The 26105-nt window shown below is 45.3% G+C and overlaps 1 protein-coding gene across 1 annotated transcript in view; it reads left to right on the top strand.

Annotated features, from left to right (window-relative positions):
- Positions 1–26105, top strand: part of BMAL2 (basic helix-loop-helix ARNT like 2) — a 121122-nt gene that overhangs the window by 44676 nt on the left and 50341 nt on the right. Inside the window, exons 2-3 of the mRNA XM_082252928.1 lie at positions 17253–17394; positions 20244–20282. Coding sequence (XP_082109054.1) covers positions 17253–17394; positions 20244–20282 — 181 coding nt within the window. The remainder of the gene's footprint in view (positions 1–17252; positions 17395–20243; positions 20283–26105) is intronic.

The raw sequence follows: 26105 nt of genomic DNA, 5'->3' as shown, positions 1-26105 counted from the left end.
ATTTCGATTGATCTGTGGTTCTTTCCACTTGAGAGAAGTAGAACTAATGATTGTCTTCTCTCGAATGGGACTGTTGGACAATTTTATGTTCAATCAGCACATGCAAGCAAATGGCTGCAGCATTGATCAGTGCTATATTGTCCTATATTGATCCAGCACTGAAGAAAGAGCGGATGTGCCATCGGGGACTCCAGAAAAGGGGGAGAAGGGACAGCTCAATGCAATAGCATTGCATAGAGCAGGTAAGTTTTGAACTTTTTTTTTTTTTTTACTTAAGCAAAAAAAAAAAAGCCTTTAACCTCCCTGGCAGTAATCCTGTGTTGCTCGGGGGTTAATTTTCAGTACCAAAAGCGGTAACCCCGAATCACACTTGGAGTTACCCTGTAGTGAAACGTACCTTGTCCCTACGATCCCCTGATGTCCTCTCGCTGTGTCCTCCAGCCGATGCCAGCATCTGCCTTCCGGGTTCCCTTCCCTTTGAGCGCCGTGATGCCTGGGGGCGGAACCGGGCGGGAAATTCAAAAAAAGTACACAAAACATGACATGATATATTGTAATCTGTTAGGATTACATTACTGTGTCAAACCGTTTCACCTCAGTTTTGTCCCTAGTGCTTTGTCCAGTGCCCTGCCTGCACTTTTACTGTTTTAGGGCTCTTTCACACGGAGCGGACCGCATTACGATCCGCTCCGGCCCTTTTTTTTTTTTTCACGGAGCTGATGACATTTGTGTCATCCGCTCCATATGTCCGCATATCATCCCATCCGTTTGCGGATGATATACGGACATAATGTATGTCTATGGGCATTGCGGATGTCAGCGGATGACACCGCTGACATCCGATTTTGCATCCGTTTTTTAAATGGAACAAAAATAGAGTTCTGTTCCGTTCCAAAAAATGGAACAGAACTGAAAGGACGAAAACCAGATGTCAGCTGATGGTCATCCGCTGACATCCGCAATGCCATTAACATATAGTATGTCCGTATCCGCAAAAAAATAGGATGATATACGGACATGCTGAACGCCCGCGTGAAAGGGCCCTTATTCCTTTTATTTTTATTAATATTTTTTTAATAATATATTATTAATTTAGTAAGTAATTTAATAATTTAATTTAATCATTTATTAATTTAGTAATTTAATAATAATTTATTAATTTGTATTAACTTTTACTGTTTTTTTTTTTTTTTTTCTAAGAATTACAGGCCTACAATATAAAACCGATTTCCATGCAAAACAATGTACCACTTTGAAATTCAAAAATACTGACATAACCTGTCCGCCAGGGAGGTTAATATTACTATAAGATGGCAGCTTAGTTCCACTTTAAGGGAAGAGTTTAGTAGATTTCACCCAATGTTTTGAGGGACAGGCAGCCGACAAAGCTGAATTTGCCAGGTGCAGGCTTCAGGGCCGATATCCTTACCTTACTTTTGTCATTGGTAAACCACTGACCCAAAAGCATCTAAAGTCTGCCCTGGAACCTGCACCTTTAGAAACAAGTCAGAATTGGAAGCTGTGGTATTACTTCAATCCTTGGTTCCCTTTTAAACCTGAATTCTGGGAAATCCATCATTTTCTAAAATGTGTAGGCATGCTATGAGTTAAAGTGTTACTAAACTCAGGACCCTGCATTCACTTGTAGCAGGTTTTCCAGGCAATGGGCCTTATGTGGGTCTGCCATCGTTACCGGTTACCTCTCCAGCACATGTGAACTGAGACATTGACAACTCCGGCATCTTTGTTTTGTTGTTTTATTGTAGATTAGAGGATTGGAGAAGGGAATGAGGGGGATACTCCTTTAGGCTTAACTAGATACAATCTGGGACTTTATCCAGAAAATGTCTGTTAACGCTGCCTTGACGCCAGCCGACACTGGCCAACGCTCACTGACGCTTAGAACACACTGTAACTTGACAGAAGTGCTGAATCCTCAACTCTAGGTCCAGAAGACTTGGGACTGTAGAGCATAGAACTACTGACACTGCTGCAATGCAAAGTCTCTGACCACTCTCTCCAGCCTGGCACTGGCTTGAGGTAGCTTGCTGTGAAATCACTGTATAGCTGCAACTCTCAACTGGTACTCTGTACAATTCAGGGCCCAAACCGCAGGCGCCCCCTTTACACTTTAGCTCTTCAGGGTCCACTGACTATGTACCCCCTCTGTTACTTCAGGGTCCTCAACCTAGGCTCCCCCTTTACAGCTAGCTGACACTGGATCCCAGAACCTCCTCCGGAGCGGCCTCCTCTAACTCTTCAGGCAGACCCCCAGGGGCAATCCTCAGTACTCACGACCTGTGTAGGCTTTCCTGGGACTGGACCCCTCTCGCTCTCCGCTGGTTCTCGGCACACCGAATCCCCTCAGCTCAACTCGGCACTCTCTGGATTCTCAGGCGACACCCCGAGACATCCATTTCCTCCGAAAGGAGGAGAGACAGCCGTTCTCTCCCTCCTGGGACTCTGCTCCCGCCAAAGACACCGTGTCACGCACTTCCCCCAAATTTATACCCACTCCCAGAATCCCTTGCAGCATATTCTGCCTTCTGGGGTAGTTACAGGCTTGGATGTGTCCCCTGATTGGGTTTCCTCCACTGCCCTATCAGAAGCCTCTAATAGAACCAGTGGGGAGACTCCCCTCTCAGGAGACACACTTGGAAACCATGACAACCTACCTAGTAAAAGAAACACGGCCCTGCTGTTAGGCAGACAAGGCCCACTATGCATTTACCTAGCACCTACCTGTAGGGTGCTACACCCTATACAGTGGATATAAAAAAAAGTCTACACACCCCCCGTTAAAAGGCCAGGTTACTGGAATGTATAAAAATGAGACCAAGATAAATAATTGCGAGGGTATCCCCTGTGCGCAGCCCTCTTTAGATCACCCCACAGATTTTCAATGGGTTTCAGGTCTGGGCTCTGGCTGGGCCATTCCAAAACTGAAGCAGAAGCCTGAAGGTTTTGTACCAATATTGACTGGTATTTGGAACTGTTCATAATTCCCTCTGCCTTGTCTAAGGCCCCTGTTCCAAGTAGAAAAACAGCCCCAAAGCAGGATGCTGCCACCACCATGCTTCACTGTGGGTATGGTGTTCTTTTGGTGATGTGCATATCTTTTGGAATTATGGCCAAAAAGTTCAACCTTGGTTTCCTCAGATCATAACACATTTTCCCACATGATTTTGGGAGACTTCAGGTATGATTTTGCAAAATTTAGCCGAGCTTGGATGTTTTTCTTCGTAAGAAAAGGCTTCCGTCTTGCTACTCTACCCATAGCCCAGATATGTGAAGAATACAAAAGATTGTTGTCACATGTACCACACAGCCAGTACTTACCAGATATTTCTGCAGCTCCTTTAATGTTGCTGTAGGCCTCCTGGCAGCTTCCCTGACCAGTTTTCTTCTCGTCTTTTCATCAGTTTTGAAGGGATATCATTCATTCTCCTCTGACTGTTTTATGCGTCTGCAGGACTCCTGACTCTGTCTTGACAGTACTGATTGGCCCTGTGCTGATAACATGCATCCTCCAAAACTCTAGCAATACACACCAAACTGACCATGTGCAGAGTGCCTCCAAGGCTCTGTACTATCAGCAGATGGATTGGGGACTGTGGAAGAAGGGGAGCATCACAGAAGATAAGATCAAACAGCCTTTTTACACAGTGTGGAGGAATAACCCCTTAGGTTCCACAGTGTGTATAACAAGCATGTTTTACTGCATATACAGACTGATTTTACTGGTGTGGGTTTAGTAACACTTTAAGTCCAGAGAGTTGCAATACACTGACACTGACATGCTGACAGCATACACTGACACTTGGCGCAGAGAGAGAGTCACACAAAGCAGCTATGCCTGTCCCTCTACTCTACTGCCCATTCAGAGAAGCCTTTGCATTTGATGAATGAGTTCACATAATACAAAGGCTTCTGTGATTGGGCTGGAGGAGGGTTGGGGCAGGCAAAGCAACTGAACCAATTCTAATGTTGAAAATACTTAGAACTGAAGCATCAGCGTCAGGCTCAGGGAATGCCAGCAATAGCAGTCTTCCAGGAGTGCAATAAAACTGGCAGATGTAAATAATAAAGATAAGCCCAGGAGATGTCATGCAGCTCCTTGGATTTAATTCATAGTATGCCTTCATCTTTTTATAAAGGAATTCAGCTTTAGGTTTATTGTGTGTCTGGTCTTGATGCATTTGTTGTGGCGTCCGTTGTGGAGACCCTGACCCTGATTGCAGGACTCTATCTCGCTCAGCCCAGCCGCGGCTGTAAATTTTATCGGATCCATCTTTTAATCCCTGCTCCAGTTTCTTTAAATGGACATGGTTTGGAAAGCCGGCTGTCTGTCGGTGTATTTGTAAGCATTTTTATCAGTATTTAGGTTAGTGGGTCTTACGGGGAGGGAGAACCCATTAATCTGCGGCGAAGGATTTTGTATTTGGACTTTTTTTTTTTTTATGTAACAGAATATTCCTATTGTCTTCCTGGCCAATAATTGGGTAATTTTATTGCTCCACGCTCTGTGCCCCCGGGCTATCTGTATATGCGTCACCACCATCAATGTCACTTCACCGCATGTGGATTTTCCAGATTGTCCTGCTGTATAATTAGCAGCAGATTAGAGGATTGTGAAATGGTAAGGCTAATATTAGCCGAGTAAGGGAGTCAAGTCGGTAAAATTCAGATGCTCAGGTCGGACAGGAGAGGCTGGGAGTGTTATCAATGGAATTTCTGCTTTGGCTTTACTGAAGCTGGTCTATAAAGCTGGCCATAAACCTCTCCAATTTAGTCCAGTTCCTGCTGGCTCGGCCAAAATTTGAGCAGTGTATGGCCCTGCCAACACCATTCTGTTCAACAGATGTTGGTTAATTGACTTTTGGTAAAAAGTCGGAAAATTGTTGGCTGAACAGTGTTTGCAACCAATCAGATGCAGGCATTGTTCGGGTACGCTGACAGCCGTAGGTGCTGGTCAGCATTGATACAGGAATTAAATGAGTTGTCGGCAAAACAGGAAATGAGGGGAATTCTTCCCGTGGGGACACCTGCTCAAGTGACAACTGTCTCCAAGGACTTCCCTCACTGTAGAAATTTCTCCTCGATTCCTGATGTGCCTACAGAGTGGGGCACAGATGGCCAAAAAAAGACAGGCAATGTAACCTTTTCCTGCTCTATGCACAATGGGAAAGGGAGCAATGTAGGTGTAAGTTAGGCCTTGACATGTTTCAGGCACTGGGGCTGAAGGGCTGCCATACAGTTGTGGTCCTTCACAGTCCCAAGTTGGGAGCAGCCTTTGAACAGGGGTGGCTATGCAGTGTGCTGCAGTTGTGTAAATCATGAGACCAGCTCAGCTGAGCAGAATGAAAGATAATTTGGTGTTATGTGGATTTAGTAGACTGGTTGGGGTTTCACTTTACCCTGATACACACGACGTCCAGTAGCACATTGTGACCAATCACGGAGCAGATTCTTGCAGTCTAATTATGCTGCACATTATAAATCTTATTTGGTTGCTATGGGTTACAGCAGTTGTCCCTGCACCATAAATAGACCTTCAATCTTATTTAGCAGTACGAGGGAGGAAAATGCTATTTACAGCTTGCTGATCTGTGATCTTCAGTGTATTATGCTTCACAGCAGCCGGCTGCCTCCAGGTCAGACGAGATTTGTGAAAAATACTTAATCTCCTGGCAAAGCCGCACTGAGTCCGGTAATAACTGTCTGGCTGCCAGGTCATGGTATTTGCAGGGAGAAGGCTCCTGTCTTTTCGGTTTTAAAGGTCCAGGCCACCCAAAAATCAATGTGTTCATGTCAGGGGAGTGGTGGAGATTTCTTCTATCTCTTAGGGACTCGATTGATGAAATCTCTGCAGTTCTAGATCTGTACACCTGCTGTGCCCAGCGGGCTCCCACCATCCCTGTGCTGAGTTGCCAGGTCTGTACACTTACTGTGCCCATTTTGAGAAACTCTTCTGGTTCCTGGGTTTGTACACCTGCTGTGCTCCTTGCAGGGGTTCCCCCCATCCTTGTGCTGAGTTCCTGGGTCTTTGTACCTACTATGACCATTCTGAGGAGTTCCTACTATCTCTGAGCTAAGTACCTAGGTCTGCACATATGAGGGGTTCCCGGGTCTGCACATCCACTGTGCCCATTATGATGGACTCTGGTCTGAGTTCCCAGGTCTGTACACCTGCTGTGCCCATTAGAAGGGAATCCCATCACTTCTATTTGCTTAGTTCCCAAGTCTCTATACCTGCTGTTCTCATTACAGGAGGTTACTAAGATCCATGTACTGAGTTCAAGCTTCTTTGCACCAACTATGCCCATTATGAGGGGTTCCCACCGTCCCTGAGCTAAGTTCTCTTAGTCTGTATTCCTGCTGTGCCCATTATGAAGGGCTTCCACCATCCTTGAGCTGAATTCCTGGGTCTGTACACCTGCTGTGCCCTATATGAGAGTTTATTTATTGCCATCCCTTTGCTGAGTTCCTGGGTCTATGCATCAACTGTGCCCATTATGAGGGGATCCCACCATCCCTGAGCTAGGTTCCTGGGTCTGCACACTTGCTGTGGGCATTATGAAGGGCTTCCACTATCCTTAACCTGGGTACCTGGGTCTGCACACTTGCTGTGGGCGTTATGAGGGGCTTCCATTATCCTTAAGCTGAGTTCCCAGGTCTGCACAACTGCTTTGCCCATTATGAGGGGTTTATAGCCATCCCTGTGCTGAGTTCCTGGGTACGTACACTTGCTGTGCCCATTATGAGGGGTTATCACCATCCCTGTGCTGAGTTCCAGAGTCTGTACACTTGCTCTGCCCATTATGAGGGGTTATCACCATCCCATTCTGAGTTCCAGAGTTTGTACACTTGCTGTGCCCATTATGATTGGATATCACCATCCCATGCTGAGTTCCAGAGTCTGTACACTTGCTGTGCCCATTATGAGGGGTTATCACAATCCCATGCTGAATTCCAGAGTCTGTACACTTGCTGTGCCCATTATGAGGGGTTATCACCATACCATGCTGAGTTCCAGAGTTTGTACACTTGCTGTGCCCATTATAAGGGTTCCTGCTTTTTTTTTTTTTTTAAGGGGCTGACTCTGGGGCTGTCATTCCTATTCTTACTGATGTGGAGCCAGCATTTGGTCTGAAAAATCTAAACCTGCATACTAGTTTCAGGTCAGTGACTAACTTGGTAGTGGAGACTGCATGAAGATGACAGCCCTGGAACCTGTAGCTTGGAAAACAAGTCAGCTGAAGCAGCCCCCGTTAAGGAAAGCAACATGCCTTTATCTTATTGGCTGTTAGCTTGTCCCCCTGTCGCACATGCAGTGTGGCCACCACATGTTTTTTTTTTTTTATAGAAGCTTATTCTGACATATTTGGTTTGAATACACTCTATGCATGTGTATCACAAGTTCCTTTTTCGACAGATCCTTGCTAGTAATTCTACCATCGGGTCTATTCAAGTTCTGACAGCTCAAGCCCTGATTCTGGAGAAGTGTTTTGTCTTTAAAATGTGTTGACTGTCCTGTGTGACCATATTATAATTATTAAAGCTGAGGAAATATTGTGTATAAATGAGAGTCCCGTGTATTCTTACTTGAATCTTGGTGTGTTTTGTATATTTCTTCCAGATCTCTGCAGTTCTCCAGTGTGAGATTTTCCCTCTGTGCAGGAGCTTCCTGTAATAAAGACCACTCACTGCTGCTGTCTCTCCTTGTGCAGAGTGACTGGTCTTGTCTCCGCCCCCTCCTGTAGTTTCTGCAGGCAGCCTGTATTGGGTGGGCTCTGCTGGGTCCCTCCCACAGCTTTATTCTCAGCACAGACTATGTGTAGCACTGCTACTGATACAAGTTACTGTCTGGGGTTTACAAAGGCATTTGATTCCGTTTTTTTTCTGTGACACAGATCAGCCCCTGCTGCACCAGTCTCTCCGCTTGTGCTTCAAAGTTCCAGTGTTACACACTGATGACTGAGTAAGAGGAGACTGAGGAAATGCTTCCTCCTGCCTGCAGCAGACTCATGACACCTCTGACTGGGGCTCAACGATGACTTTTTAATGATAAAATACTTTTTTTCTGATAGAATGACACGAGACACAAGACTTGTAATGTTACTGAAAGGTTCATTTTAAAGGCTCAGTGCTCTAGTTTTAGTCATCAAAACACCTGTAAATACAGGCTGCTGCGAATTCTTTGAGGTGTGCAATTATACTAAAATCACAAGTTGAATTTTCGTAAAGCATTTTGCGGTACAGCACCATGTCCTGATGTGTGACAACAAGGAAGTGTCCCCTCTTCCGAAACACCTCGGGATGGTCTGTATGATCTGGAATTATTCACCTTCCAACAATGATTTGTATGACCTGTCAGTGTGCCAAACAAAATGACACACGATGAGCACAGCGTGGATAGTAAACACATCTAGTGTATTTAGGTCACTGCATTTTAAAGCTCAACGTCTGGATAAGCAAGTATTGTATAACTACAAGAGGTATGTGTGTTCTTACTTGAATCTTGGTGTGCTTTGTGTATTTCTTCCAGATTTGTGCAGTTATCCAGTGTGAAACTTTCCCTCTGTGCAGGAGCTTCCTGTAATAAAGAACGGTCACTGCTGCTCTCTCTACTTGTGCAGAGTGACTGGTCTTGTCTCCGCCCCTCCTGCAGTTTTCTGTAGGCAGCCTGTAGTGGGTGTGGTCTACTAGGTCCCTCCCACAGTTCTGCTTTCTGCACAGGCTATGCACAGCACAGTGTCCCTGTTACTTTTACAAGGTAATGTGATATCTGGGATTATTATTATTATTATTATACAGGATTTATATAGCGCCAACAGTTTGCGCAGCGCTTTACAATGTGAAGGAAGAAAATACAGTTACAGTACAGTTCAAAACAGGAGGAACTAGAGGGCCCTGCTCGTTAGAGCTTACAATCTAGAAGGGAGGGTCAAGTGAAACAAAAGGCAATAACTGTGGGGGATGGGTTGATGGAGAAAGGGAGGTACATTTGTTAAGGGTTGGTAGGATAGGCTTCTCTGAAGAGGAGGGTTTTCAGAGATCGCCTAAAAGCTAATAGAGTGGGGGATAATCGGACAGATAAGGGTAAGGAGTTCCATAGGATTGGAGAGGCTCTGGAAAAGTCCTGGAGGCGAGCATGGGAGGAGGTGATGAGTGAGCTAGAGAGCAGGAGGTTTTGAGAAGAACGAAGAGAGCGATTAGGTTGGTATTTTGAGATGAGGCTGGTGATGTAGCTGGGGGCTAGGCTGTGTATTGCTTTGTAAGATGTTGTAAGTATTTTGAATTTAATTTGTTGGGTGAGCGGAAGCCAGTGGAGGGCTTGACAGAGAGGAGCGGCGGACACTGAGCGATTGGTGAGGTGGACGAGTCTGGCGGTAGCATTCATGATGGATTGAAGGGGGGATAGCCTGTGTAGAGGTAAGCCAATGAGAAGGGAATTGCAGTAGTCGAGGCGCAAGATGACCAGGGAGTGAACTAGGAGTTTTGTTGTGTCTTTGGTTAGAAAGGGGCGTATTTTGGAGATGTTGCGGAGGCTGAGGCGGCAAGATTTGGACAGCGATTGGATGTGGGGTTTGAAGGAGAGTTCAGAGTCCAGGACAACACCTAAGACCTTGGCATGTGGGGATGGGCTGATGGTAATGCCATTGATATTGACGGAGAAATCAGGGGAAGGGGCATGCGGTGGAGGAAAAATTATAAGTTCGGTTTTGGATGGATTTAGTTTGAGGAAGTGGTGAGACATCCAGACCGATATATCTGATAGTAAATTAGTGATGCGTGAGGAGACTGAGGGAGAGAGCTGAGGAGTGGATAGGTAGATTTGGGTATCGTCAGCGTAGAGGTGGTATTGGAAGCCGTGGGAGGCTATCAACTGACCTAGAGAGGAGGTGTAGATTGAAAATAGGAGGGGTCCAAGAACAGAGCCTTGGGGGACTCCAACAGAGAAGGGAAGAGGAGAGGAGGAAGTAGAATTGTAAGAAACGCTAAAGGTGCGGTTGGATAAGTAAGAAGATAACCAGTGAAGAGTACAGTCACGGAGACCAAAGGCATGGAGTTTTTTGAGGAGGAGGGGATGGTCAACCGTATCAAAGGCAGCAGAAAGGTCCAGAAGTAGGAGTACAGAATAGTGTCCATTGGTTTTGGCCGTTAGTAGATCGTTTGTCAGCTTTAGGAGTGCAGTTTCAGTGGAGTGTTGAGGCCGAAATCCAGACTGAAGAGGATCAAGGAGGCTATTCTCGGCAAGGTGGTCGCACAGTCGGTTGTAGACTAGACGTTCGAGGAGTTTGGATGAAAAGGGGAGCAAGGAAATAGGGCGTAGGTTGTTCAGATCGGTTGGGTCCAGTGAGGGCTTTTTAAGTATGGGGTTGACTAGTGCATGTTTTAGAGAGTTGGGGAAGATGCCAGAAGAGAGGGAGAGATTGAAGATGTGGGTTAGAGAGTGTAGAATAGGGCCAGAAGGTGAACGTAGCATTTGCGAGGGAACAGGATCCAGAGGGCAGGTTGTTAAGTGGACGTTAGCAAGTAGTTTAGCAACCTCGGCTTTAGTGGCGGGGTTGAATGAGGGAAGTAATGATCGCACTTGTGGGCGTGAAGCATAAGGCATGGAGGAAGGTATCTGAACAGCAACAATTTCCTTACGAATTGTGTCAATCTTCTGTTTGAAGTGGTTGGCAATCTCCTGGGCAGTGAGTGAGTCAGTGGGAGGGGGTAGTGGAGGACGGAGTAGAGAGTCAAAGGTAGCGAAGAGTTGCCGGGGGCGTGATGACAGGCTGTTAATGAGAGTGATAAAATAGGTCTGTTTGGCAGTGTGGAGACTGGAATTGTATTTTTGGAGGGCGGATTTATATTGGTTGAAATCCTTCTGAGACCGAGTCTTACGCCATAGGCGCTCAAGAGCATGGCTATGCTTTTTCAGACTTCTAGTGTTATCGGTTTGCCAAGGTTGAAGGGGTCGGGGCCTGATTCGGTGTGTGGTGAGGGGGGCCAATGTGTCCAGGGAGGCTAAGAGTGAAGTGTTGTAGACAGAAGTGGCTAGGTTGGTGCAGGACAGGGGTGCAATATTGTCATAGAGGTGGCCGGTAGCAGAGTAGAGAAGAGAAGGGTTGAGATGGCGTAGGTTTCTGCGGGTAACTGTACGGTAGCTGGAGGGAGAGGAGGTGGAGTAGAGGGAGAGAGTGAAACTAATAAGGTAGTGATCAGAGAGAGGGAAAGGATTGTTGGAAAGGTTGTGCGGGGTGCATAGTTGGGAGAAAACAAGGTCAAGGATATTGCCTTCAGAGTGAGTAGAAGCGTGTATCCATTGCTTCAGGTCAAAGGAGGAGGTTAGATTGAGAAGTTTGGAAGTGGTAGGAGTGTTAGTATTAAAAGGGATGTTGAAGTCGCCGAGAATGATTGTGGGGATTTCAGAAGAGAGAAAGTAGGGTAGCCAGGCGGAGAAGTCATCAAGAAAGGTTGATACTGGTCCAGGGGGGCGGTAGATCACAGCTATCCTTAGAGAGACAGGGGAGAAAAGACAAATGCAGTGTACCTCAAATGAGGAGAGTGACAGAGAGGGAGGCGGCTGAAGTACCTGAAAGGAGCTATGTGGGGCTAGAAGGATCCCGACACCCCCTCCCTTGCGTCCGTTGGGTCTAGGGGAGTGAGTCCATAGAAGACCACCTTGGGATAGGGCAGCAGAAGACGCAGTGTCGGATTCGTGCAGCCAGGTTTCGGTGATGGCGAGTAGATTAAATGAGTTAGTGATGAAAAGGTCATGGAGAGAGGTGAGTTTATTACAGATGGAGCGGGCGTTCCAAAGGGCACAAGAGAAAGGGAGTCCAGTCTTGGGAAGAAGAGAGATAGGAACTAGATTGTGCTGACTGCGACTGCAGCCAGAGGGTGTAGGGTATGTGGTGTATTGAGCATGGGTAGATGGAGGCCCAGGGTTTGGGGATATGTCTCCAGAGGCCAGGAGAAGCAGAAAGGTGAGGGTGGTAATATGAGAGTGTGATTTATATGAGGGGACATGCCCCAGTTTCCTGGAGGATTTGTGTGCATGTGGATTTAGAAGTAGCAGGAGATGGTGAGTGCAGTAATAAGGTGAGGACAGAAGTGAGGGTGATATATATAAGATGTGGGGTGGAGAAGAGGGGTGAAGTAGAGAGAATTTAAGGATGGAGGATAGGGCAGTCAGAAGAAGTGCCAGAGAGTGCATTTTACCAGGATAGAGCTGAAGAGGTTTATAAAAAAAAAAAAAAAAATGAGGAGATCACCTGCAGTATATGTGGTGTATATCTCAGCCTTTCCTGTGTTCCCTCACTTTGTGCATTCTCTGAAGTGCAGATTCAGAAGTGTGTCCCACTTCGCGAAATCGCCCCCACTTCGAGAAGAGAGCCCCCCGAGAGCAAACGTGCCCCCCCTGCACACGTGCCTTCCCCAAGTGATGTGCTGATTTTATACTATTAGACCTGGGGTGGGGGCTTATCCAATTAGTAATCAGGAATTGATAAATTAGGGCTGGACATATACTGCAGTTTCACTTCACAAAGATTTAAAGATAACTGGCAGATACCCCTAAAGGTTAAAGGCTATAATGGTTGTAAATTTAAGGTAAGAAAACATAGGAGGGATAGGCTACGGATGGATAAGCAAGTAAGCATACCACATAAACTGTATAGAAAACGCAGGGTACAGGAATATTCAGTTTGGGTTGCAATCCTAGATGGACATACCTGTGAAGAGACAGAAGAAGGTTTTCAGATGACACATTGCAAAGGTATTCTGGGCACACAAAGTGGGTTTATATCCTTTGTGGCTAATGAAGATTATATAAATAAAAAATGTTTGTGCTTGGAGTTAAGCTTTAAAAAAGATCTAAACCATAAATGGATGGCTTTGATTTGCTAAAAGACTATGTGTCGTAAATAAAACAAAAGGATATTGGGACTTTAAATGAAACATGTGGCTGCAATCAGGGAAAATCTATAATAAATATATCAATGGGCTGACATAGGTATTGCATATATGTACATGAAATTCATAACACAGCATAAACAAATAATATCACATTTAATTAAAAATATACATGTTACATCACAACATACTGACATTGATACATCATTGCTGGTTGATAACATTTAATAAATGCATATAAGTCATAATATCATATTAGGTTAATAAATATACATGTTAAATCACAACATAATGACATTGATACATCATTACTGGTTGATAAATCTTTACTGGTTGATAGCATTAATAAATGCATACAAGTCAGCCCATTACAGCATAGCATGATACGATGCACATAATAATGTCAATGATGTCCTATTGGATATTGTGGACTAGCACCAGCATATACGATAAATAAATTAATACATTTGGGGTTAAAATTTATTGCAATACATAAAAAGATAGTAGGCACATGATAGTCATAACGTGGCATCCTAAACAGCTCTACGCGTTTCATGGTTGTAACCAATCATCAGGAGCAGATGCGAAGTGTATAAATATGTGCGTGTCTATAATGAAATACATAATTGTTAGTATAGTATAACAAAAGACCAAGGGGGCGGGGAAAGGGAAGGGAAAGGGGGGGAGGGGGTGGGGATATACCTGTTGGCACTTGCAAGGTAGCTAAAGTTGCAAAAATCGCATGAGATAGATTGAAGATCGCAGGTAGGTTGAAGGTGCATAGGGAATATCACCCGTTTCCAGGAGCTGTGGCAAAGAGATCACGGTCAACAAAACCACCACTGGGTAAACATCTGGAAATTGTGGGGTACATCCTAGTAAATCAGCAAAGAAACAAGTAAATATCTCAAATGTGCTACTGTAGAGTAAATTAAAAGTGTATGTGTAAGGTATATGCTGCGCACCGGTGCGTGGTTTTCCATCAATGGCACTGTTTAGGAGTGGTTTTGGTGCCAATACCGTTGGTACGGGAGTCTTTTCCCCTCCCCTTTCACAGATGCCCGCGTGACGTTGGGGAGGTTCGTTGGGTGTGGGCCACTACAAGAACCATCATGGGCAACACACTCACTCTTTCTGAGGAGAACAAGCACCATTTTTTTTAGGAGCTGGGCGCCTATCTTTTAAGGTATCAAATCTTTTCATACGTTTATTTGTGTTCACAGTTGTTTAGTTCCTTTTATTGTTTCATTTTCCCCCAGCCAAAGATTTACAGTCTTCACTTTCCATTTTTTATATTTTTTAAATGTTTTTTATTAGGTCAACTCATAATCACTCCATTGGGACTATCTCTTTGGGTATCATCTCTAATTGAATCATATAGGACACTGTGTCTATACCTTACACATACACTTTTAATTTACTCTACAGAAGCACATTTGAGATATTTACTTGTTTCTTTGCTGATTTACTAGTATGTACCCCACAATTTCCAGATGTTTACCCAGTGGTGGTTTTGTTGACCTCCCACCGCAATCTCTTTGCCAAAGCTCCCGGAAACGGGTGATATTCCCTATGCACCTTCAATCTACCTCATGCGATTTTTGCAACTTTAGCTACTTTGCAAGTGCCAACAGGCTCTTGACTTGTAACCTTCTGGTTAACTCAAAAGATCCTGTACTGTAGTGAGATTTGACTCTTGACACTCTGTTAAGCTCAAAAGTCCTGCGAATGGCTCCCTCCAGCCCTTCACTGACTGAGGTAGCTCCTTGTAACTGCTTATGCTGCTGCAACTCTCAACTCTGTACACTGCACACTGCATGCTGTACACATTAACTCTTCAGGCACCCCCTCTGACACTTCAGGGTCCTCTCACTAGGCACCCCCTCTGACACTTCAGGGTCCTCTCACTAGGCACCCCCTCTGACACTTCAGGGTCCTCTCACTAGGCACCCCCTCTGACACTTCAGGGTCCTCTCACTAGGCACCCCCTCTGACACTTCAGGGTCCTCTCACTAGGCACCCCCTCTGACACTTCAGGGCCCTCTCACTAGGCACACCCTCTACCGCTAGCTAGCTCCTGGATCCCTTAGACCTTCACCGGAGCGGTCCCCTCTCAGCTAGGCAGACCACCAGGGGTAGTTTGCAGTACTCACGAACTTGGAATGCTTTCCTGAAACTGGGCCCTCTCAACTCCGCTGGTCCTCGGCACACCGGATCCTCTCTGCAGCTCAGCTCAGCTCTATCTGTACCCTCAGGCAAGCCGCCCAAGACACCTGATCTTTCTGACAGGAGAAGAGACAGCCGTACTCTCCCTCCTGGGACTCTGCTTCCCGCCAAAGACGCTGCGTCATGCGTTCCCTCAAACTTATACCCACTCCCAGAATCCGGCATAATCTGCCTTTCTGGGGTAGATACAGGCCTGGATGTGCCACTGATTGGGTTTCCTCCACTGCCCAATGAGAACCCTTCTCATGGAGCCAGTGGGGAGACTCCCCAGTCTCAATAGCAACACCTGGGAGACATGACAGCCCAGCTGAAAATCATGGCCCTGCTGTTAGGCAGCCAAAGCCCACTATACGTAGCCTAGCACCTACCTTGTAGGGTGCTACACATGCTTAAGTAACTATTCATGTGACTTCCTCTTCGAGGTGAGGGGCTTAAATGGAGCCTGACATGTGAAAATAAGGATTTTAACCAGTTCTGGACCGAAAGGTTTTCCCCCTTAATGACCAGGCCATTTTTTGCGATTTGGCACTGCGTTACTTTCAAGGACAATTGCGCGGTTGTGCGACGCTGTACCCAAATAAAATTGATGTCCTTTTTTACCACAAATAGAGCTTTCTTTTGGTGGTATTTGATCACTTCTGCGATTTTTATTTTTTGTTCTATAAACAAAAAAAGAGCAACAATTCTGAAAAAAAAAAATATATTTTTCACTTTCTGCTTTATAACATTCGCAATAAAAAAAATTTAAAAATCTAATTTTTTCAGCATTTTAGGCCAATTTGTATTCTGCCACATATTTTTGGTAAAAAAAAAATCCCAATAAGCGTATTTTGATTGATTTTGCACAAAACTTATCACGTCTACAAACTATTTATTATTTATTTATTTTTACTAGTAATGGTGGTGATCAGTGATTTTTAGTGGGACTGTGACGTTGCAGCGGACAGATCGGACACCTAACTGACATTTCTGACACTTTTGGGGGGGGGGGGGGACCAGTGACTTTACTACTGTAATCAGTGCTAAACATTTGCACTGTTACTGTACTTATGACACTGGCAGGGAAGGGGGTTAACACCAGGGGCGATCAAAGGGTTAAATGTGTCACTAGGGGGTGTTTTCTAACTGTGTGGGGGATGTACTTATGGAATGAACACAGGGACCTGTCTTCCTAAATAGGAGGAACACAGGATTCCTGTGTTCATTGCTGATAGAACAGCGGCCTGCCGTGTTTACAACGGCAGACCGCCGTTCTGTCTCCATGGGGAGCAGTCGCGGGTGCCCGGCGGCAATCGCGGCCACCGGCCCCACAGATCAGCTTTCTCTCTGGTGAATGGGTACATCGTTTCGTGGGAACCTGCTGACCTGTCGCTGTATATCTGCTGAGGCTGGTCAGCAAGTGGTTAAACATGAATAGGTTCAGGAGTCACGCAGACAACAAAGAAAATTTCCCAAGTCACCTCTCAATCACTTATATTGGCAATTGGGATATGCCTTGCATGTAAATGTCGGAGTCTATTGCCAGTGCTGGGATTGGCTAGGCTGGGAAATAACAGCTCACCTGAGCTTTAGAGGAGAAGCCAGTGTTCTTCTTTTCTATTAAAGTGGAGGAATGCCTTAAAGCCCATATAAAACAAGACCAGAAAATAAATGTAGTTCTGTATTTATTTAAAAAATGTAAAGAATTCAAATGTCGTTGATTATTTTGATTTGATTTAGTATCGGTTTCCTATAATCCCCTGTACTGAAAAATTTGGACTAGGGGAGGGATGAGTCAGCATTAGGGACCAATCAGGTGAGCTGCACATACTTTGGCTGACAATGACATGTTAGAAGAATAAAGCAGCGGGAAGAACTTGTTGGTCTACTGCTGCTCCTTCAATGTCCACTCAAAGATTGTAGGAAAGAAGGTGACCAAGCTATTTAGCTCTAATTGTAGTAGAGAAAAGTCACTGCCTGTGTAGCGGGGCTGTGTAAATCTTAGGACTTGCTGGACAAATCAAAAATCCTTAAGGCATTATAAAAATGCTTCCATGTATGTATTTCAACTGTGTTCAAATAGTTAAGGGGTATTTCTATAGTGCCTCCTGTACTGATAAATCTCTTTCTTGTTACAGATACCCTGATTATGGAACCCAGTCAGTGTCTGGCAGTGTCCAGTATTCTGGGTCCGATGCCGAGCTCCGTCAGCTCCAGGTCCTTTAGCCCGCACCTGTTGGAGTATTCCCGGAAGAGGAAGCTCAGCGATACTGATAGTCAGTAAGTCCTCCAGAAATAAAACACATTGAATTAGAGTCTGTATTGTCCAAATGGGGAAACATTTTTGTAGTTTCAATGTGTTTTTCCCACTTTTCTTTGCTGTTCCGTATTTTCATAATTGTATTTTACTGCTTAAAGTGTACCGTACACTTCAGTCAAGGTCCAGTTATTCAATAATGCCTCCTCTGCTCTCCTTTAAAATGGAAGTTTAGCCTAAAACTACTTTCAGCCACATTGTAAAACTAATCTATCTAGGCCTGTAACGAAAAAAATTGCTATATTTACCTATTCTAAAGCCGGTCCGGTCTCCAGCGTGGGAGAGAAAGAAGACAACGGCTGAGAGATGCCTGGGGAGTGATGTCACTCATAGGGTTACTATGGGGCTTTCATTGTTGGCTGTTTCTCCTGCACACTCCTACATACTGAAGCTGCCGCTGACAGCTCAGGGTAGGACCGGAGCGGCTGCAGAATAGCGATCTCTTCTTTACAGGGCTAGATAGATTAGACTAAAGCTGGCCATACACTAGCCGAAATATCGGGCAAACTCATTTTCCAAAATCGAAAAATCGGCCGTGAGAGCAGACGATCGTGCCATCATGTAGTGACCGAATTTTGAACGATAAATCGTTCAATGGACATAAATGAATTCATTTTGTCACATATACCTAGTGCAAACAGGTCGGCCGAGAAACACATTAACCTTTCAATTCATCGTTCGTTTATCGTTCGGCCGGCAGATTTTCAAAACTGTTCCTTCGATTTTTCGGCTCTAAAAAGTTGAAAACGATTTTCTATTTGTGCCCATTAACTGGAGGAAAAACGGACGATTGGACCAAATGACAGATTTTCAAACGATTTTTCGGCAGGTGTATGGCCAGCATTAGGATGTGGCTGAGAGTAGGTTTAGTTAGGTATGTTTTGGCTGAATTTCCACTTTAAATGCAGCAGAAAATTACAAAATCCTGTGGGGGGGTTTGCAATTTTCTAATATAAAGCAGTGCATTTTTTTGAGAAAAACTAAATTAATACCCGCGCTAATGGATAAATAAAGTAACTAAATGTGTGGAATAAATGAATAAAGTGCAAGATGTTATGCAGCAGCTGCGACACTAAGTAAACCTTAGGAAATATTAGAAAACAAATTTAAGCAGCGCTAGCATTGGTGACAATGAACATGTGAAATAAATAATAAATACTCAATTCATCAAACATCTAAAAATGCATATGTGAAATTCTATAAGTGATCAAATTAAAGTGCTGAGGTGCTGAAAACTAATACAAAAAGTCCATCAAATTGCTGACACGTGAATAAATGAGAAAATTAGTCCTTATTCGTGATCCAAAGTAAGGTGCTCAAGTGCTGAAATATATATAAGGTGCTTCAAAGTGATAGGTGCCCCTCTCGGTTCCCCACTCACCAAATTGCCAATATTTAGAAGCCTTGAGATTAGATTGCACATTAGCCCTTTAACGCCAGGATCTTACAGGAATTTGTCCATAAGCCTTCCGATGTAAGTAAGTATATGGATCCGCTTCCGCATATACCAATAAATGAAAAGAGGCCGTACATAGTGAAGTAAGTTATGACTGATTTATTCACTAATAAGCCAAAAGAATACTTACAAACGAAAGATCATAAAAAGCATATACAAGGTGTCTCGTGTTCGCAGCGCTCGGCGTGCGTTCCACGAGCAGGAAGTTCCTGACCGGAAGTGGCGTTCCGTCCTGTCCGTAACCGGAAATACGTCAGCGCGTTTTGCCGTACACCACGGCGTTTTCAAAGACCTCTTACTTACATCGGAAGGCTTATGGACAAATTCCTGTAAGATCCTGGCGTTAAAGGGCTAATGTGCAATCTAATCTCAAGGCTTCTAAATATTGGCAATTTGGTGAGTGGGGAACCGAGAGGGGCACCTATCACTTTGAAGCACCTTATATATATTTCAACACTTGAGCAGCTTACTTTGGATCACGAATAAGGACTAATTTTCTCATTTATTCACGTGTCAGCAATTTGATGGACTTTTTGTATTAGTTTTCAGCACCTCAGCACTTTAATTTGATCACTTATAGAATTTCACATATGCGTTTTTAGATGTTTGATGAATTGAGTATTTATTATTTATTTCAGTGCATTTTTTAAAAAAAAATTTTTGTCTTTTGTTTTACTTATTGCAACCAAAGCTATCCAACAAAACAAAGGATGAAAAGCTGATATAGGAAAGGTATATTAAAAAAAAAAAAAAAAAATCAAAACTTTAAGCTGGCCAAACATGAATCAAAATTCGTCGAACCATGCAGGTAGGAGGTACAGACGAATTGACTTCTGTACAAATGCCCTATTGGATTTTCCCCACTTGCTTAGTGCCACCGACTATAGCCGGCAGGGCTGATCAGTGTTTTTTTTTTTTTTTTGTCGGAAAGAAAATAAAACCTGATTTATCTATGGGCTGCCTTAGAGATAGATGACAGTGTTATCTAGAGCCATGAAGCTGACCCACTTTATCTCCTTATGATGTTCAAACAGTAAAAGTCTTCCAAGTAGGAGATCAGAACCGACAACCCAACCCCCCCCTCTGCCCCCTTCCACCACATTGCAGTTTGGGGACTTCTCTGTAGACAGCCGAGACTTTTGCAATGTGTGTGTGGGGTGTAGAAACCTAAATCAGCGATGACTTGCTACATGTATCTCATTTTCATGTTCTGGCTATAAGGGCTTCAATCCAATCATTAGTTTTATTAGCGTATACTGGTTTTTGCCATGACAGGTACCCTTTGGTTTTGTATAATAATTTCATAACTGGTCACCTTTCGCTGTGTGTACTGATTGTGTTCTTTGCCCTCCGCAGAGCCACAGATGGGAATGAATCTAATGATATGCAGAGCAGGTAAAAATCTTAAATTATTTCTAAATAGTTTATTATCCCTCCACCCAACCTAAAGTGGCCCCAAACATGCAGATATAATCATACAGACGAGCATTATTCAATGCAGCTAAATTGATTGCACTCAAAAAAAATTGCAAACCAAAGATTCTTAGTTTGATTGATTTAGCCCCCAATCATATTGACTGCGGCTTTGAAATTGTGTGACTTCATCTAAAATAGCACTTTCTCTTTCGTTCATTGACAGACACCGCTCCTGATTATCTTAACTATTGCGTTATACTGCCCCCTACAGGAGTAGGACACTAGACAGAAAAAAAGTCTGGTTACGCCTATGGGCAGTCCTGGGGGGTATACTTCCCCTCTCTGCTATAGGTACTCAGTTTTTTTCTGGCTAGCCAGGAGTAAGGACCTAGTTTCTTGCTGGGATCTCTGGTCCTGGCAAATTTTTCCTTTTTAGTTAGATTTTTTTCTCCTGTTTTTTTCCTCTGAGATCTACATTCAACTGCTGGACTGGGCGCCGGGCTGGATAATCCTAGATCCAGTGGTCAGCCCAGTCTGGCCAGCCAGCGACCTCATCTCTGTGCTAGTTCAACCGTGATATAGCCCCACTGGACGGGGTCTGGCCTGCGAGTCGGCCCAAGTCGCAGTGTTCCTCCTGGCCGACAGCCCCCCATTTCGATGGCGAGGGGTGCTGTCTGGAGCAGTGTCAGCCTGATTCCTGGTATAGTGAGTAGCTGTCCCCCCTCTCCCCCTGGAGGGTTTTGGAGTGGACGCGGGCCCCTCCATGGGACGGTCGGACTTCTGGGTTCCCCTCCTTCTCATCAGGCACCCCCCTCATCTGTCCCCCCATCATACCCCCCCTCCACTTATGTGTGGGTGGTCTGGTTCACCTCCTAGGATGGGGGAAGGGCGCTATGCTTGCATGGGGGGGGGGTGCGCCACCGGCAACTGGACGATCGACTGTGTGGGGGGGACTGTACCTGGTGGGGGCTTCTTCCGGGGCCCCCTATCCTGCCTGTGCATGTCCTTGAGGCCTAAGAATCTCTCCTGGTCCCTAGGAGCCTCGTGGTGCTGCCATTTTTTTGTTGCCTTGTGCTGCAATGCACTGCAGCCATGTTTGTGTAGTCCGGCGGGCATTTTGCAGTTGTTTGCCATAGAAAATAGCAGCGGCCATGTCTGTGGAGCCTTCTGGGCTGGGGAAGATGAGTACCTTTCTTCCACAGACTACTAAGAGCAAGGACCCTCATCGAAGATGTGGGACCTCCTTCTTGGCTCATAAGTAGTTTTTTTTTTTTTTTTTTTTGTCCCTCAGGGTTGACTGACAAGAGATCAAAGCCTTTCAGGGCCTCTTCTGGAGGATTCAAGCGAATTTGGTCTGACAAGTCAAGAGCAGGCTTCTCCAGACCCGTGGACAAGGCACCTTCACAATGAAGGTGCGCCCTCACCTGTATCTGGGGTGGAGAGACGTCTTTGCTGGTTCCCGGACCCATGGGCTTCCCTGGTACAAGACAAGTGGGTCAACTAAGTCATACGGTCCGGCTACAAGATCATGTTTCGTTCTTACCCTCTAGAAAGGTTCTTTCCTTCCAACGTGCGACTGTTCCCGGTCCACTTTCAGGCTCTTTTTGGGCGGTACAAGACCTTTTACTTCAAGGGGTGATTGTCCCGGTTCAGAATTCAGAACATTTTCAGGGGTTTTACTCAAACCTGTTTACAGTACCCAGAAAGCAAGGCAAGGTGCGTCCAATTCTAGACCTCAAGGCGTGCGTAACTGCTTTGTGCGGGTGCAGAAGTTCAGAATGGAGTCGATTCGCACGGTGGTGGCTTCATTGCATCAGGGTAATTTTCTTGCTTCCATCAACATCAAGGACACTTACCTTCACATTCCAATATGTGTCGGTCACCAGCGCTTCCTCTGCTTTGCCATGGGAGAGGAGCATTATCAGTTTGTGGCGTTACCCTTTGGTCTCCCCTCTGCTAATCTGGTCTTCACGAAAGTGTTGTCCCCGGGGCTAGCATTGTTACATCAGCAGGGGATCGCAGTTCTGGGCTATCTGGATGACCTTCTTCTGCAGGTGGAGTCTCCTACTGTGCTTGTGGAGAACCTGGAGATCACAATACAAACTCTGCGGGAGTTTGGCGGGATTCTGAAGCTTCAGAAGTCTGCCTTGGTTCCTTCCACGAAGCTCTGGGTCTGACTCTGGACTCGACCTTAGTCCAGAGTTCTCCTTCCTCTGGAAAAACTCCAGAAGCTGCAGCGGTCATCTCTCCAGACTTGCATACAGGTGCTGGGCCTGATGGTGTCGACCTTCGAGGCGATCCTGTTTGCACAGTTCAACACGAGGTCCCTGCAGAGGGAGATTCTGATCAAATGGGATGAGAATCTGCAGTCTCTGGACAACCAAATCCAGCTGAGCCAGGGTACAACAGGGTCCCTGATCTGGTGGCTTTGTTACCTGGCGCTCCAGCAGGGCAAATCCTTCCTCCCCTTGTATTGTACGGTGGTGACCACGGATGCCTGTCTGGGTGGGGAGGCGTTCTGGACAGAAATTCTGCTCAGGGGGTCTGGACCCTGCAAGATCCCAGACTATTGATCAATGTCCTGGAGCTCCGAGCAATCTGACTGTGCCTGGAATATTGGACGGATCATCTCCAAGGATGTCCAGTGTGCATTTAATCAGACAGTGCCACAGCCGTGGTTTATGTCAATCACCAAGAGGGCACAAGAAGTGTCTTGGCGTCTCTGAAGGTAGCCGGCATTCTCAGGTGGGCAGAATGTTTTGTTCCAGCCCTTTCTGCTGTACACATTCCCAGAGTGGAAAACTGGCAGGCGGATTACCTCAGTCAGCAGGCGTTGGACCAGGGGGAATGGTCTCTTCATCCGGAGATAATTCATCAGTTGTGTCTCAAGTGGTGGACCTGTTGGCATCTTGGCTGAATAGAAAGGTGCAGAGGTTTGTGGCACATTCATGGGATCCTCTGGCGGATGCCACAGACATGCTGGTGGCCCCGTGGGGTCAGTATTGTCTGATTTACGCCTATCCTCCTTTCAAGCTTCTGCCAAGAATTCTATGCAGGATTAAGGCAGAAAGGGATTCCGGTCATCTTAGTGGCCCCAGACTGGCCTCGCCGGACCTGGTACGCCGATCTGGTGCAGCTGGTTGCCCACGTTCCTTGGAAGCTTCCCCTCAGGGAGGATCTGCTATCCCAAGGGTCAATCTCCCATCCTGCTTTACAGTCACTGACTTTGATGGCTTGTCTGAATTGGTGATTCCAACGCTGTTAAAAGCTAGGAAATCTACTTCTAGGAAGATCTACCATCGTAAGTGGAAGACGTACATCGCATGGTGAGAGTCTCTTTGGGTTTATCCTCGCTCCTTCTTGGTTTCTTGAACAGAAATTGGCCTTGAGTACCATCAAGGGCCAGGTGTCGGCTTTGGTGATCTTCCAACGACCCTTGGCCACACACTCCCTGGTGCGTATCTTTCTTCAGGGTGTTCGACATTTGGTTCCTCCAGTGCGGTCTCCGTTGCCGCCTTGGGACCTCAATTTGGTGCTTTCGGTCCTCCAGAAGCCTCCCTTTGAGAATCTTCAAGAGCTTCCCTTGCTCAAGCTTTCTCAGAAGGTGGCTTTGTTGGTGGCTTTCACCTCTGCGCACAGGGTGTCGGAACTGGCTGCGTTAACCTGTCGTTCACCTTACTTGGTGATTCTCAGAGATAAGGTGGTTCTTTGCCCCTGTCCGTTGTTCTTTCCAAAAGTTGTCTCTGATTTTCATTTGAATGAAGACATTGTGTTGCCTTCCTTGTGTCCCAGGCCAAAACATCCTAAGGAAATTGCCTTGCATGCCTTGGATGTGGTTCAGGCAATTAGGATGTACCTGGCAGCTACGGAGACTTTTAGGAAGTCAGACTCACTATTTGTGCTTATGGATGGGCCTCGGAAACGGTTGTCTGCTTCCTCTGTGACCATTTCAAGATAGATCAGACAGATGGTGATCCAGGCCTATTCTATCAAGGGTCAGGTTCCTCCTTTCCCTGTCAAGGCACACTCTACTCAGTGCCTCCTGGGCCTTCCGTCATCAGGAATTGGTGATGCAGACTTGCAAGGTGGCCGCCTGGTCGTCGGTGCACACTTTCACAAAGTTCTATAAAGTGGATGTATTGGCATCTGCAAATGTTTCCTTTGGACGCAAGGTTTTGCAGGCTGCTGTTTTGAGGACCTAGTCCTCTTTGAGGATGTATTGTTTTTGTCAGGTTGGCTCCAGTTGTTTTGGCTGAGCTCCTGTTGCCTGGTTGGCTACTGTTTAGCCTTGGGAATTTTTTGCTGTTACCACCCCTCATGTTTAACACTGCTTTGGGACGTCCCAATGGTTATGAAGATCAGGAGCTGTGTCCGTCAATGAATGAAAGAGAAAATGGGATTTTTGACTTACCGTAAAATCCGATTCTCTGATGTTCATGCACAGGCACAGGACCCACCCCTGTACCTATAGCACAGAGAGGGAGTATACCCCCTGGGACTGCCCATAGGCATAGCCAGCCTAGTGTCCTACTCCTGTAGGGGGCAGTATAATCCAGTGGTTAAGAAGATCAGGAGCTGTATCCGTCAATGAACATCAGAGAAATGGATTTTATGGTAAGACAAAAATCCCTTTATTTCAAAACTGCTTGTCAGTGCGACTTCTGGTGTGACTTGGAAGACATCTGTGCGGCTTCATGCACAGATGTCTATGCAAGTCGCACCTCAAATCTCCAAAAGTAGTACAGGAAGTACTTTTTCAAATTGCTGCGGCACCACAAAGTCGTTGTCACACCAATTTGAACAGAAAGATTGCTGGCAATACGGTGTGACTTGTCATGCAATTTCATCTGTCAATTTGCATGACAAGTCGCTACAATGTGAAATGTGGCTTGGTGAGCTCTCAATTGATTCTGACTCACCTGTCGCTATTTTGTTGATCATTTTTGATCTAAACAAATCACTACCTGTTTAGTCATCTTTATGAAACACCCTAACTCGACCTTTGGAGTGTCCTTTGTTTTAAAATTTAGGCCACCCAAGACTGATGTTTCAAGATTAGGTTGATTAACATAGTAGTATAGTTAGTCAGATAAAACCATTAGACAAAAATAAATATGCCCACATGTTCAAAACAGTAAACCTGCAGTTGGCCAAAGGAAGAAAAAAAAACCCTTATAAAGTATAGTCCAATTTGCTCCCTCAAGGCAAATGTTTTTTTCTTGATTTCCTAAGGCAATTGGATGCTCCCATGTCAACAATCAGTTATTTTTTTTTTTTTTAAATAATCTTTATTTAGCAAATTTGTAAAATTACAAAAACACACAGTGCAAAAAGAGGAACCAAACTAAGTTCTAAACAGTACAGCAAAAAAGAAAGAGGCATCACCAATATGGAACATAACACAGATGTAGATTAATGAACATAGACCTAAATTGGAGAGACATTTCTGTTGGTATGAAGAGGGTGCCATTCGGCCAGACAAAGGATAAACCTCATAATCATATGTCCGCCTCATCTACCTGGCATGCCCCCCGAAGGAGTACTCTCCGGGAGGCCAGGCAGAATGGAGACCAGAGTCAAGTGTACACAAACATCTACATCATAAATCATGTTAGAATAAAACAAGAAAAGGCCTCAGTAAAAAGAGGGAAAGAAAAAGTGGGAAGGTGAGATGGACAGCTCCCAACGGAGCTAGTAAGAGAAAGAGAGAAGGATGGGAAGGAGAAGGGGAGAGAGAACAGACAAAGGAAAAACCTGGAGTAAACAGGGGCAATAAGGAGAAGGCACCCCATCAGGGAGACA

This window comes from Pelophylax lessonae, assembly GCF_965119305.1.
Source record: "Pelophylax lessonae genome assembly, chromosome: 4".
NCBI lineage: Eukaryota > Metazoa > Chordata > Amphibia > Anura > Ranidae > Pelophylax > Pelophylax lessonae.
This window is presented reverse-complemented; position numbering and strand designations above follow the sequence as displayed.